Raw genomic sequence first — 14,426 nt, 5'->3', positions numbered from 1 at the left:
TTAATGTGAGTGATAAGAGAACATCACTGCCGGGGGGGACATTGTCTCCCTGTCTTTAGGGAACTGTCAGAGGAGTGGGGCCCACGCAGGCTAGTGAAAAAAATGATTGGCCACATGGCAGGGCTGTTGCAGGGACAGCGTGGGGATGAAGAGCCTTCCATCCTGCCCCGTGGGAGGGAGCGAAGCCCAGTTCCCTAGCTGCAGCCTCAGTCCAGTGCTCTCCTCCCCACCTCTCACACACAAATTTGATCTAGTGCTCTCTCTCTCTCCCCTTCCTTCCCGTCCCTGGCCTTTGCGGGGGCCTCACCTGCCTGTGCTCTTCGATAACTATATTTTAATGGTGTGGTGATGGGTAGAATCTGTTCAAAACTTGGCACTTGGACTCGGGGAGGTAGAACCTTGCCTAGCATGTGCAACGCCCTGGGTTCTATCCCCAGCATTCCAAAACCAAAACTTGATACTAAATTCTGATTTCTTGGCTTCATTGTAGGCTAAGCAGTGAGTAACTTGGGTTTGAGAGTGAGGTGAGAGGAGGGTTGAAAGAAAAATTATATTTAGATTACCTTTTTTAACTACAGGGATCCCTGAACCAATATCCATTTGTGGTTCTGTCCCTTATTTTAGGTTATCCATGTGGCCTTCCCTGCACAGGGATTGAGAGAGAGTACTTCAGTTGATTTGTTCTCAGTCTTAGCCAAAGCAAGAGAATAGTAGTAACCGACGGTTGGCAGGAAAGCACCTCTTCCCCATGGCACGCTCAGAGCCTCCCCCGAAGAGGGGGGCAGTTGTGGATCATAGAATGACTTGGGAGGTCCAGGATTGGGGCAGCTACTCAGAGCACTGGCTTTTCCCCCCCTTCCTGGCAGTACTGGGATTGAACCCAGGGCCTTGCGCATGCTAGGCAAGTACTCCACCACTGAGCTTCAGCCTCAGCCCTAGGCATTGGCAACTTAATACCAGACTGTTTCCCAAACTCTTTCAGGATGCCCCTGGCAATATGTTACAGGCCAGGACTATTTTAGGGCTTGTCTAGATCATCCTCATATCCCAGCCTAGTATTTAGCATATCAGCTGAGACCAGTAGCCTTGTTCTGTATTAAAACCCTGTAACATGGATGAGCCTAGTAAATACGAAGGGTTCTGGAAGCCAAGGCTGGGAGTGCTTCCTCTGCAGCCTTCTCTGTCGCACTTGCTTTGTGAGTCCTCCTGTTTCATAGTATGGGCACACCACCTTTGCTCCCTGCTGTCTTGCTGAGTGTGTCTGTCCTTTAAAGGGCTGGGGGCTATGCTCTTGCCATCCTCCCGTCCTGAGAGTGAGGCTGTGCCACTGTGGTATTTGGAAGGCCCCTTGCTTCCTGCTCCATAGCTGGTCTGACCACAGTCCTGGAACCTCCTCAGTCCTCCGAGGCACTGACCCCAAGTCCAAGTCTTTTCTATTGTCCTGCCTCATTTGGTTATTGAAGGCACTAATAGTTGGACAGATGTGAGCCTGCAGGATTTCCTCAGCTCCGTTTCTTCTGTGGAGAAGCCTCATGAAGGCAGGGTTGCTGGTGGCCTTCTCATTATGCTCTGTGCCTCCTCCTCACCCTGCCTCTGGAGCCCTGGCCAGGTGCTCTTCAGGAGGGAGCATGTGAGCAGCCCTGGGGCTGCAGCCGGTTCTCCCACATTCCAGGGTGAGTGACTGGGTAGAGGGTGTGCCTGCCTTGGGCTCCTTGGGGGTGGCCCCCTGAAGGGCTGAAAATAATCCTGCCCAGAGCCCCTGGCTCTCCTGCCACCCCTGGCCCAGTGAAGGGGACTCTGGACATTAAGAACCCTCTCTCCTAGGCACCCAGTAGTTTCAGAGACAAGAAAGATGAGAAGCAAATCCTCCAGCTATCAAGTCAGAGAGGGGTACCTGGATGTGGAATCATGAGTCACCTTCTGTTAAAGTGACCTGTGAAAATACCCCCTCCCCCACTACTGTGTTGTCAGTTAAGGGGATGGGGAGGAGAGCCGCACCCTGTATCTCAGATGTATGAATAAAGTTTGAGGCTGAGGGTGTAGAGTGGTAGGGTACTCACCAGGCCCTGGGTTCCAGGCCCAGCACCACACAAAACAAAGAGCTAGAAGAGACCTTAAGGATTCTTTATTCCAAACAACCTCTTTCTTTTTGTCATGGTACTTGGGATTAAACCTAGGGGCACTCTACCACTGAGCTACATCCCCAACCCTTCTCTGCTTTTTGAGACATGGTCTTGCTAAGACCAGCTTGGCCTTAAACTTAGGATCCTACTGCCTCAGCCTCCAGAGTCACTGGGATTATAGACGTGTGTCACCTCAGTTAGTCAAACATTATCATTTTTTAAAATATTTTTAGTTGTAGATGGACACAATACCTTTATTTTGTTTATTTAGTTTAATTTTTTTTTTAATGCTGGGGATAGAACACAGTGCCTTATGCATGCTAGACAAGTGCTTTACTACTGAGGCAAGTGCTCTACCACTGAGCCACAACCCCAGCCCCAAACATTATTTTTAAAGAAGGAGATGTGCAGAATCCATGCACCTTGCCCAAGATCACATAGAACAGACTCTGGAACATTAATCTCCCACCTCCTCCCATCCTGTTACTTCTGCTCAGGGTCTCCAGGGGTGGGTCTGTGGGACCCAGTCTCTTGTATTTGGAGCTCAATTCACAGAAGCACAGGTATGTGGGACTCCCTCTGCCACAGGGGAGGCTAGGGTTCCACCCAAGACTGAGGGGGAGAACTGCAGCCAGAGGCTCAAGAGTGTAAGGACCTGGTTCCTTTCCCAGCCTTATCACCTACCTAATTCATTGGCCTGGGCAAGCCATTCCACCCCTCTGAGCTGCATTTTTCTCACCTATAAAATGAAGGTAAGTAGGGCTTGGGTTGTGGCTCAGAGGTAGAACGCATGCCTCACATGTGTGAGGCACTGGATTCGATCCTCAGCACCACATAAAAATAAGTAAATAAATAAAGGTATTGTGTCAACCTACAACTAAAAAATAGATTTTTTTTTTTAAATGAAGGTAACTAGCCAGGTGCAGTGGTGTGCACCTATAACCTCAACTATTTGGGAGACTGAGGGGGAAGATTTCAAATTCAAGGCCAGCCTGGGCAATTTAGTGAGTCTCAAAAAACTAGGGATGTAACTCAGTGGTAGCGCAGTGCACGTGCAAGACCCTGGGTTCAATCCCAGTACAGCAAAATAAAACAAAAAAAAAAGATGCATATTGCTTACTGGATTTTTTTATGTGAAGATTTTTATGTTAAAAGTGCTTGGTAAGCTGGGCAAGTGGTACAAACCTATAATCCCAGCCTCTCTGAAGGCTAAGGTAGGCTCTGCAACTTAGTGGGACCCTGACTCAAAATAAAAAGTATTGGAGAGCTGGGTGTGGTGGCACATGCCTGCAATCTCAGTGACCTGGAAGGCTGAGACAGAAGGGTGGAAAGTTTGAGACCAGCCTCAGCAATTTAGCAAGGCTCTAAGCAACTTAGGAAGACCCTGTTTCAAAATAAAAGATGAAAGGGGCTGAGGATGTGGCTCTGTGGCAGAGTGCTCTGGGTTCAATCCCCGAACTGCAAAAACAAAGAGCTTGACAAAATAGGAAACTAATGCCACAGGATTCCCTTCTCCGAATGACGTGACCCGGGGTCAGGCTTCTGACCAGTAGAGGGCAGCAGACCGGTACTGGTAAACAGGGAGGGCTACTAAATTAGGCATCTGAGGAAGGTTTTTGGCTTGCTTGTTTGTTTTGTGGTGGTCCTGGGGATCGAACCCAGCGGTGCTCTACCGCTGAGTTACATCCCCTGGCCTTTTAACTTTTTTTGAGGTAAATTGTTGAGGCTGGCCTCAAACTTTTGAAATCCTGCCTCAGCCTTCAGAGTAGGGTGGGATTACAGGCTTTGACCACCATGTCCAGCTGAGGGAGGACTGTTAAGTACAGCCCCATCTCACCATAAGTGGCTGCAGAACCCTGATGCTTGGGTGGGGCCTAGGCAGGCAAAAAATGAAGTGGACCCTGTGAATGGGTTCCGAGGCTAGGGACCCTGGAGCCTGGGGCTACACCTGCAGGACAGGCCACACCCATTAGCCCTGAATATTGCCTTGCAAGGAGTCTGGAGAGTCGTCCTTCACTCCAAATCCTGGGTGTTGTGGAGAAAATCCCTAAACCTCAATAACTTCTCTCCTCCTAGGCTCCTTTGTCCCCAGTTCTCTGGACAGTTAGAGGCAGGGCCAGGGTTCAATCAGGGGTTCTGGTTTCCCCACTTACCTTTTCCCCTCCCTAGCCCATCCCTGGCCTGGCCCCCAGGAGGAATTTCCTGAGCCACAGGGTGGCCAGAAGCACAGATGCCCACCCCAGCGGCATTCCCGCCACCTGCCCAGGTCAGAGCCCTGGGCCCAACCCCAGAGGGTGCAGGATGACAGAGTCTGACAATCATTAAACCAGCCGGGCCTGATTTCCCAGCACCGCCTGCTAGGATCCGGGCCAAGTGGCACAGAATATGCAAATCACCTGGGGCCAGGAGCCCAGTCTGAAGGCCAGGAAATCCCCTCCATCCAATGAGCCACCAGCTCAGGTTACCGCCGGGACAAACTCCGAAGACCTGGTGTGGGGAGGAGCTCCTGCGGCTCTATATAGGAGGGGTGGGGGAGCACAGGGGCCAGACTCCTCACTGCTACCTGGCCGAGCTGTTGGCCACCTGGATTTCTCTTCCACCTGTGACCTCCGAAGCCTGCCTGCCTGCCTGACGCCCGTACCCTGCCACCCGGTAGGACCCCCACCTGTCCGTTCCCATCCGGGAAACCAGGGATGGTTTAGTGGATCTGCGGCTCTGAACCTGCCGCCTCTAGTCTGGAATTTCCGCAGGAGTGTGCGGCAGTAGGGGGGTCCTGTGAGTCAGAGTATCCTGTCTGTAGGAGGGACAGGGACTTGGAAGCTCCCGCTTAAGGGCTCTGGGCGATCCGAGCAGGGAGCCCCAGCAGGAGGGTCTAGTAGCCACACTTTGCTCTGAATCTAGAAGCCCTTTTTGAAGAGAGGACGCACGCAGATGCTGACCTTGCTGCCCCTTTGGGTGGCTCCTGCCCAGGTTTGGCCAGAAAAGAGCAGCCAGGGTGTAAGGGGAGGAGTCTGGAACCTTCACCAACCTTGTCCCCTCTCCCCAGGTAGCCTCATGGCTGCAACCTGTGAGATTAGCAACGTTTTCAGCAACTACTTCAGTGCTATGTACAGCTCCGAGGACCCCAGCTTGGCCTCTGCTCCCCCTGCTGCCACCTTTGGGGCAGATGACTTGGTGCTAACCCTGAGCAACCCACAGATGTCGCTGGAGGGGACAGGTGTGTGACGTGGGATGGGGTGCCTTCAGGGACCGAGGGAGACACGGCTGTCTGCTAGATAAATGGGGAAGCAGACGGGGAGGAGGGTTTCCAAGTGAACTCCAGGACTAGGGGCTGAGGTGGTGGGGATTGTGGGGACTGTGATGGGCCAAGAGAGGATACTGGGACCAGGGTGTCGTGAAAGCCACATTCTCCCCCTGTTCCTGGGGAGGCTTCCTGAGAAATGAGGTGGGAGTGCACACAGGATCCCAAAGGGGCTGGGAGCTGTGGCACAGGCCTTAATCCCAGCAACTTGGGAAGCTGAGGCAGGAGGATCACAAGCTCAAGGATAGACTCAGCAACTGAGGCCCTAAGCAATTTAGTGAGATCCTGTCTTAGGAAAAAAAAAAAAAAAGTGGAGGGGCTGGGGATGTGGTTCAGCGGTTAAGCACCCCTGGGTCCAATACTTGGTACAAAAAAAAAAAAAAAAAGAATCCCAAAGGGGCACCAGAAATGGGGCCTGTGCTGACCCGGTTGCTGTGCTGGGCCCCTTGCAGAGAAGGCCAGCTGGTTGGGGGAGCAGCCCCAGTTCTGGTCGAAGGCCCAGGTTCTGGACTGGATCAGCTACCAAGTGGAGAAGAACAAATACGATGCCAGCTCCATTGACTTCTCTCGGTGTGACATGGACGGGGCCACCCTCTGCAACTGTGCCCTTGACGAGCTGCGTCTGGTCTTTGGGCCTCTGGGGGACCACCTCCATGCCCAGCTGCGGGACCTCAGTGAGTGCAGGCCACTGGTGCCAGAGGGGCCTTGGAGGGGAGGAGAGGGTGAGCCCTGGGCAAGACCTGGAGCCTGGCCGGAGGGCGCAGCCAGAGAGGGCCCTGAGGGAGGGGCAAGGGAAGTGACCCCTCCTTCCTTCTCCTCAGCTTCCAGCTCTTCTGACGAACTCAGCTGGATCATAGAGCTGCTGGAGAAGGACGGCATGGCTTTCCAGGACACCCTAGGAGACCCCGGCCCCTTTGGTGAGGCTCCTTTTCTCCCCCATGCCCAGGTCTACCTGTCCTGTCCTATCCCTGGCCCTACCTAGAGTGAGAGGAACGGCCCCTCCCCAGGCCTCCTAACCCAACTAGAAAAGTCCCGGCAGCAGCTCATCAGGCCCCGGAGCCTTACCTGCCCTTGCCTGGTCCCCTGAGCCCTCTCTCCTCTTCCCCTCAGATCAGGGAAGCCCTTTCACCCAGGAGCTGCTGGAAGATGGCCACCAGGCCAGCCCCTACTATGCAGGCAGCTATGGCGCAGGAGCCCCCTCCCCTGGCAGCTCTGACGTCTCCACCGCAGGTGAGAGCTCAGCCCACCCCCCACCCCCCCCACCCCCGCCCCCGCCCTGGGTCCCAGCACTGGAACCCAGGCCTCTGGGTCCTGTGTGGCAGACAGGCGCTCACTCTAACCTCCCCACCCAGGGACCGGTACTTCCCAGAGCCTCCATTCCTCAGACTCCGGTGGAAGTGACGTGGACCTGGACCCCACTGACAGCAAGCTGTTCCCCAGAGGTGAGCAGAGGGAGGCCCTGGGGGTCCCGTTCCCTCCTCCCTGCTCCTGCAGGGCTTTCTGGATAGGAGCTGCTCCCCCAATGACCACCCTCTTGACCTTCCACCTGCCCACCATAGATGGATTTCCTGACTATAAGAAGGGGGAAAGCAAGCACGGAAAGCGGAAACGGGGCCGCCCGCGGAAGCTGAGCAAGGAGTACTGGGAGTGCCTGGAGGGCAAGAAGAGCAAGCACGGTGGGTGAGCCCTGGCCTGCGGGCGGGCAGCTGGTGGGCGGCAGGCCACCTCTGCTCTGCTTCCCTGCTGCTGCGCAGGCGGGGAGGAGGAGGGCTGTATGGCGCTGGTTCACGCCTCACTGCAGGGACTACCATGTGGTCTTGATGAGGAGGGGAAACGAGGCTCCGGAGGGAGGCCCCTGGCTTGAGTGTTTAGGTTTCCAGTCCACCCACTCCAGTTCTGTCCGCACTTAGCCATTGTCCTGCCTGCTGGGACACCCTAGGTGGTGGGTGGAGGCCGCTGGTGGGTGCCTTGGAGGGGACCTAGAGCCACTGGGCTGAAACTCTGGACACCAGCCTGCTGAGGGTGGGGAAGGGGCCTCAGGCATTGTGTGCTCCAGCAGCTTTGAGCCTCTGGGAGATTGCCCTGAAGGCCTCTCTTGCCTGGTGCTTGCTCTCACGCACATATAGCTGGTTTCTGTGGGGAGTGTATTTTTCCAGGAAGCTGTCCCCTGGTCCCCCAGCCTGGGGCTACTTATCTGTTCCCATACTCAGCAAGCTCTCACCATGGGTTTCTCTGTAGGGCCCCCACCAAGCCATGAGCTCCCAGAGGCCATAGGGGTCCTTGTCACCATCCATGCCAGCCAGACGTTTGATCAGTATTGTCAGGAGTGAAACATCTGTGCTGTGCAAGAGGTGTCCAGTCTTCCTGGAGCGCCTCGTCTAGGAGGACATGAGGAGGAAAGTGCTCACTATAATACACACTCCAAGGGCACTGTAGCCGGTTTCTTGAAGGTTTGGTTTCCTGCTCTGGCCATTAGTCAGCAGTGTGCAGGGTTAGGGTTAGGGTCAGCCAGCCTGGTGAGAGGGGCTGCCCTGGCCTGCTGACTGAAGGGATCTGGCCTTGTAGCCCCCAGAGGCACCCACCTATGGGAGTTCATCCGGGACATCCTCATCCACCCTGAGCTCAACGAAGGTCTCATGAAGTGGGAGAACCGGCATGAGGGTGTCTTCAAGTTCCTGCGCTCTGAGGCCGTGGCCCAACTGTGGGGCCAAAAGAAAAAAAACAGCAACATGACCTATGAGAAGCTGAGCCGGGCCATGAGGTGAGACGCTCATGAGAGTCATGGGGCTCATGACTGAGCTGGACATCCGGGGACTTGTTGATCTGACCGGTTGTTTGTGTTCCCCTCCCCCCTCCCCACCCTCTCTGTCACCCCTGGGATCCATGTAGTAAGTGTTAATCCTGTGGAGTGAGGGCGGTGAAGTTGCCCACTGACCTGGGGGGTCAAATGGTAGCACAGAGAAAGTGTTAGCCTGGCATGTTGCAGGCACCGTGACTTCAGCTGACATATGTGTTATTTGCAAGGTGGTCCTAAGAAAGGCACCTGGAGAGTGCTGGAAAGACCACAGCCGTGCCTGGGCCAGGGCTCTGCTTGCTTGTTTCTGGGCTTCAGTTTCCTCCTGTTGCCACAATGATGGCCTCGCTCATCTCTAGGCTCCCTTCAGCCTGCACCATGTGCCTTCATGAAAAGTCCCAGGACGTAGCCATAAGCTATAAACAAAAGAGTGCAGAAGCAGGTGCCCTGCAGACATTGATAGGCTGGTATGGCTGCAGCAGATGGGAAGAGCAGTCCAGGAAGTATGGGGCAGGCTCAGGTGGGTCTGGCTGCAGACCAGAGGGGACAGATCAGCCGAGGACTTGGGCCATTTGGGACGTGCTGCAGCACAGGCCACGTCTCCTGCCTGCGCATCTCTGACCACCTCGCCTCTGGTCCAGGTACTACTACAAACGCGAGATCCTGGAACGGGTGGATGGCCGCCGACTGGTCTACAAGTTTGGCAAAAACTCCAGTGGCTGGAAGGAAGAAGAGGTGGTTCAGAGTCGGAACTGAGGAGCTGAACTAGACCAGGACCAAACTCATGGACTTGGACTGAGGCCTGCAGCCCTCCTGGAGGCCAGGCAGGCTTGGAAGCCCCTCCATTTGGATGTGCTCCCTGCAAAGCTGTGGAGAAGCCGAAGTCTGGTGTGTGGTCAGGCCTTTCCTGGAGCGGGGCCTGCAGCCTCTCCTCTGTCCTCCTTCTGGAATTATAAGCCCTGGGGTTTGAAGCGACTTGCTCGCTGACTCTACAGCTGCTGGTTGGCTGCTTCCAATCCCAACGCTGCTGCCGATGACACCTTCCCTGGCAGATGCTTGGACTCAGCCATGGAGACTGTTGGGGAGCCCTGGTACAGAGGGGACAGGCAGTGTCCTCCAGCCCCTCCTTTCTGGACTGGCTTCCACCTCTCTGCTCAGTGCTTGGGCTCCACGGTGGGGGGTCAGAGCATCCCTAATTTATGTGTTATAAATACGTCAGATGTACATAGAGATCTATTTTTTCTAAGGCATTCCCCTCCCCCCTCCTCTCTCACTGAGCACTTGTGGCCAGACTTGTCACCCTGCCTGGCCAGTGAGAGGAGGGCTGCAGCCAGACCCCTCAAGACGGGGGTCCTGGCTCCTTTCTCCTGTGAATGGAGGCCGAGACCTCCAATAAAGCGCCTTCTAGGTTTTTCTAACCTTTGTCTCTGCTTTCTGTGTACTGACATCTAGGCCTCCGGATCAGATAGGCCTGAGCTGGGAAAGGGGTCTTAAGGGACAGAGGGGGAAGACAGAGCAGCTGGGGGCTGGGAAGCAGGAGAGTGGGGCTGGTAGGACCCTGACTGGGGGCAAAGAGGACAGGTAAGGCCGTTCACGACAGGGAAGGTGTGCAAGATGGTCACACAATCAAGGACATGAGCTTCAGAGGCTGCCACCACCACATGTGTGCTCAGTGACCTCGGCCACATCTGCCCTCTGGGGCTGCTTCCTCCTGAAGGGGTTTGGACCGGATGTTCTCCAAGACATCGAGAATTGCATGTCCAGCCTTGTGGAATAAAGAGGGGCCTCTGCATTCCAGCTAAGTTGGCTGCAAGTTGAATGTCTGTAACATGAATCCTAGCTTCTGTGCCTGATATGAAATCAGAGTTAAGATCTTGTGAAGGGAGAAAGCAAAGCAAAATGGAGAGGATGCTTGCTGAGAAAGAATAGGGGAAGGAATTGAGATTTCTTGACAACTGAGTCTTCTTCCAGGCACTGAGCTAAAGCCACTCTGCATCTTCTCCTAAGAAGAGAGACTTAAGGTTCCTATTTTACAGTTGCAGAGCACAAGGTTTGGTTGATGTACATGGGTTCTGTCCTTTACCCTACCCCAGGGAGCTTCTCCAACCTCACTAACTTCTAATCCAATCCTCAGCAGATTCCAGAACTGCATTACTGTTTCCACAGTGATGACTCTGGATGGATTGATTATTGATTTATGGTATTGGGATTGAACCTAGGGGCACTCTACCACTGAATACATCCCCAGTCTTTTTTTTTTAATTTTTTTTTTATTTTGAGACAGGGTCTTGATAAATGCCCAGGCTGACCTCAAAATGGAGATCCTCCTGCCTTAGCCTCCTGAGTCCCCCATGCCTAGCATGTATCTGGTGTTAGGGAGGACATTTCATTGATGGGACTGTCCATAGGTCTACTTACGAAGAATAGTCTCCAGGTGGAAAGTTACTTAAGTTCAAGGCTTTGGATTCCACAGGGCACATGAATAACCCATTCTATAAATTTGAAATACTGCTCAGTTGTCTTGGAAATATCACATTATTTGCTGAAGGGATGTTGACAAAGAAGGGCTCTTAGACATGGTGGTGGGCATATGAGCACGGAGCTTGCTCTGGAGAAACAGCAAGTGTTGGAAAGGAGAGTGGGGAGCTTGGAGACCATAGTGAGCAAGTTAGCCAAAGACAGAGGTGGGCGAGGGCTCCGGTTCAGGCAGGCTTGGCTCCCACGAGAAGGCCACTTAGCTGGGGAACTTTGGTAACCACGTAGCATAACAGCAACCTCATTTCTCGAAATTTTATAGGCAGTTTATCCTGTGCTATTTGCTCAACCATATTATCTCCAGGGTCCTTTTCAAGCTTGAGAGAGGTGACCCAAAGTTGCCTAAGATCACCTAGCCAAAAGTGACCAAGACACACTTGATAGGCCTCCCTAGGTCCTCCATTTCTTCAGGTCCCAAAGGAGATCCCAGCAGTGAGTTTCAACCAGAGAGCATGTGCGGGGCTGGAGGGCTGAGCATATGGCGCCGAGTACCTTCAAGCCCTCCAGAAGGGCTTGAGAGCAGCTGCGAGGCCCACACCGCCTGCTGACCTCTGTCCTGCTGTCTTCTGTTATGAGGCACTTTCTTCATCCCATTATCTCACTGGATCCGCCCCACAGCCTCTGAGGAGACTGGGCGTCCCATTTCTCTGATGAAGCCAGAGCCTAGCCCAAGGTCACTGGCCAGGGGAGAGTAGGGACCAGAACTCAATGTGCTTGCCTATGCCTGGGGCAGAGCCTGGACCAGGGACACGTTTCTTACCCAAGATATCTTTCTCCCCTTACCCAAGATATCTTGCTCTCTGCCCTCCCACCCTCAGAAAACCAGAGCGCCCACATACACCTAGGCCAGCTGTTCTCGGCCCCTCCCCCAGAGCTTTCTGTTTTAGGAGCCAGTTATCCTTACCTAACTGGGAGCCTGGGATGGACTCACCTTCAGAGGTGGCCCTGTCTCTTGCCCACCTGCCTTGGGTCCCCTCAGGTGTGTCCTGGACTGGGGGTGGGGCTGGGCTGTTTATATCCTGCCCTGAGCTGCTGGTCACCTCTTATCGACTTCTCCAGGGTTGGGTGTGTTGCTAGGCAGGTCAGAGGGAGGTCACCCCTCCGGTGTTTGGGTGTGCCCAGAGAGGGCTGGGTCCAGGCCCAGGGGGGCTGAGTTTGCTGCTCTGGGCCTCCCCGGGGTTGGTGCCCAGAATCCCACAAAGCTCCACCCCTCTCACCACTTGGGAAAAACCCAATTTACAAGGCTGGTCAACAAAGTGGGGACACAGCTGGAATTTTTATAAAGGGGTTTGTATCAGTCTGCTCCTTTGCTGCAGTTATCTGTTTACACATCTCCCTCCCTTACTGGGTCCTGAGCGCCTTGGGGCGAGTGCTGGGCTTGCTCAACTCTGGGCCTTGCACAGCGCACAGCGCCTGGCGCACAGAAGGTGCTCCATAAATATTTGTCAAACTGCCCTGTGACTCTCCCTGCCCTGGCCACCCCTTCCACACACTCACACCACACACCAGAACACACCCACACTCACTCATGCGCCATACTCACACACTTGTACCCATAACACAACTCAAGCACCATCACCCACTGCTACATATAACACACCCCTGCCCCAAACACACTTCTAACCCACATATGCATATATGCTTCTGTGTGACAATCACACCACACACACACATACACCAGTCTCACACAACCACACCACTCACAACCAGACTCAACCCCTGCTGTGACCAGCCTTTTGTTTACACTGTCTATGTCCTCCCAGGGCTGAGAGACAACTGGCCTTGTCTTTGAAGCATGGCTTCCACTCTGCCCTTCCTCCACAGGTGGGTTCAGCCCTTCCCTCTAGTTGAGACCAGCTACATAATTTGCAGCACAAAGAGGAAACTTTGGCCCTTGTTAAAAAGTTATTTATAATTTCAAAACTGCCTCAACAGAGCATAAGCTCAAGCAGGGGGCTCTGTCCCCTGAGCGCAGGGCCCTATATGATGAAGGGAACACTGGCTACGTGTCCTGTAGGCTGTTGGCCACTCACCACGCCCTTTACTACAGATATGTCAGCAATGAGCACCAAACAGTGAGGAACTTGCTGACATTTTTAAATTGGAAAAAATTTTCATGGAAAAAAAACTGACTTTGTGGTTCTCTTTAAAAGCTCAGGAGCCCTGGCTGTGGCCAGTGAGTTTTTCCACGGGACCAGTCTGCAGAAGGGAAACCAGGCCAAGCCCAGGGCAGTGGTGGCACCTGCCATCCCAGCTATTTGGGAGGCTGAGGCAGGAGGATCCCTTGAGCCTGATGTTGGGCATCAGAGTGAGACCCTGTCACAAAAAGAGGTGGAATCATGCCGTTCTCTATGGGGTCTTGAGTTCACCACCATTGCCACCATGCAACACCTTGGTGGCCCCGGGGGGCGTGCCTGCCTCCCACCCCTGCTCCTTCCTGGGAGAATGTTTGATTCCCTCTCTACCTGGAAAATGGTGGCTTGTTGAGGATGTTAATAAATAAATGGATGATGGGGTCTAGAATTGGGAGTAGTGATGCTCGTGGGTTAGAAGCCCAGCCAGCTCCTTCCGCTCTGAAGTTTTTATTTATTTATTTATTTATTTTGCAGTGGGGATCAGAGGCCCCTATATTTTCTGGGAAGTGTTACATTTTCTCACCTGCAAGAACATTTGTAGCTCAGTTCAGTGCCTGCCATATTGTGACCCTCACAGACACTGTAGTTCATCTGTATGACCTTCTGGCTGGGCAAGACTGCCTAAGGGGAGGGCCCACAGATGGCACCACTGCTCGGCAGTCTGTCCTGTCTCTATACCTCTCTCCCTGCTGATGGAGGAGAATTGGCCCAACCTCATGTGTCTACACAATAGCTCTTCAGATATTTTTCCCCTACCTCATCTCTTGTCAGGCAGAACAAACACCTTATATGAGTCCCTACATCATAACCATTTACCAACAGTTTGGAGAACAGAGAACTAGATCTAGAACAACCCTCATCTCGTAGTTGAGGAATATGAGTCTCTTTAAAGGAAGATGATTCATGCAAAATCACACAGAATGCTGAAACAGAGCCCGGGCTTAATATTGACAGCTGGTCCGTTATTGAGCACCTATTAGGTAATAGGCTATGTGTCAAGTTATTATTTTTTATTTTTGTGGCACTGGGAATTGAACTCTAGCACTGAGTTACATCCCCAACCCTTTTTTATTTTTTTATTTTTGACACAGAGTCTAAGTTACCCAGGCTGGCTTTAAACTTGGCTTTGAACTTGCAATCTTTTTTGCCTCAGCCACCCAAGACACTGGAATTCCAAGTGTGCACCACTGTGCCCAGCTATTTACACCCATCATTCATTCATTCTCTCAGTGTTCATTCACTATCTGCTGTGCACCTGGCTCCATAGTAGAGACAGGTGACCCAGAAGGGAAGAAGTCACCCAGGGAAACTAGGGCCTAGGCTGGAGCCTAAGAAATTCCAAAGACATCTCCTAAAACCTCCCACCAAGTCTGCTAGTTCCAGGCAAGTGCCTCATTTTACAGATGAGGAGACTAAGGTTTTAGAAAGCTCAAGAAACAGCTCAGGTTTTCAGAGCTAGAAAGTTTAGAAAACCAGCATTTGAACCTGGCTTCCCTCTTTCCTCAAGCTCACATCTGACTCTCCTTTGAAAGGTGCTA

General features: G+C 53.2%; 1 protein-coding gene across 2 annotated transcripts; it reads left to right on the top strand.

The window, feature by feature from the left end:
• Positions 1 to 154: 154 nt before the first annotated feature.
• On the top strand, positions 155 to 9,587 carry Elf3 (E74 like ETS transcription factor 3). 2 transcript variants are annotated; one of them, XM_076873018.1, is made up of 9 exons: positions 155 to 4,775; positions 5,170 to 5,340; positions 5,877 to 6,098; positions 6,246 to 6,341; positions 6,535 to 6,654; positions 6,777 to 6,866; positions 6,984 to 7,100; positions 7,990 to 8,185; positions 8,860 to 9,587. In XM_076873018.1, exons 2-9 carry the CDS (start codon positions 5,178 to 5,180, stop codon positions 8,972 to 8,974), a joined length of 1,119 nt encoding a protein of 372 aa, XP_076729133.1. In that variant the 5' UTR covers positions 155 to 4,775; positions 5,170 to 5,177; the 3' UTR covers positions 8,975 to 9,587. The 2 variants fall into 2 exon arrangements, with proteins under 2 accessions (XP_076729133.1, XP_076729132.1); XM_076873017.1 differs by having other exon boundaries at positions 155 to 5,340.
• The last annotated feature ends 4,839 nt before the right edge of the window (positions 9,588 to 14,426 follow it).

This window comes from Callospermophilus lateralis, chromosome 13 (assembly GCF_048772815.1).
Source record: "Callospermophilus lateralis isolate mCalLat2 chromosome 13, mCalLat2.hap1, whole genome shotgun sequence".
Classification (NCBI taxonomy): Eukaryota; Metazoa; Chordata; class Mammalia; order Rodentia; family Sciuridae; genus Callospermophilus; species Callospermophilus lateralis.
Note: the sequence above shows the minus strand (reverse complement) of the source record. Positions and strands in the feature narration are given on the sequence as shown.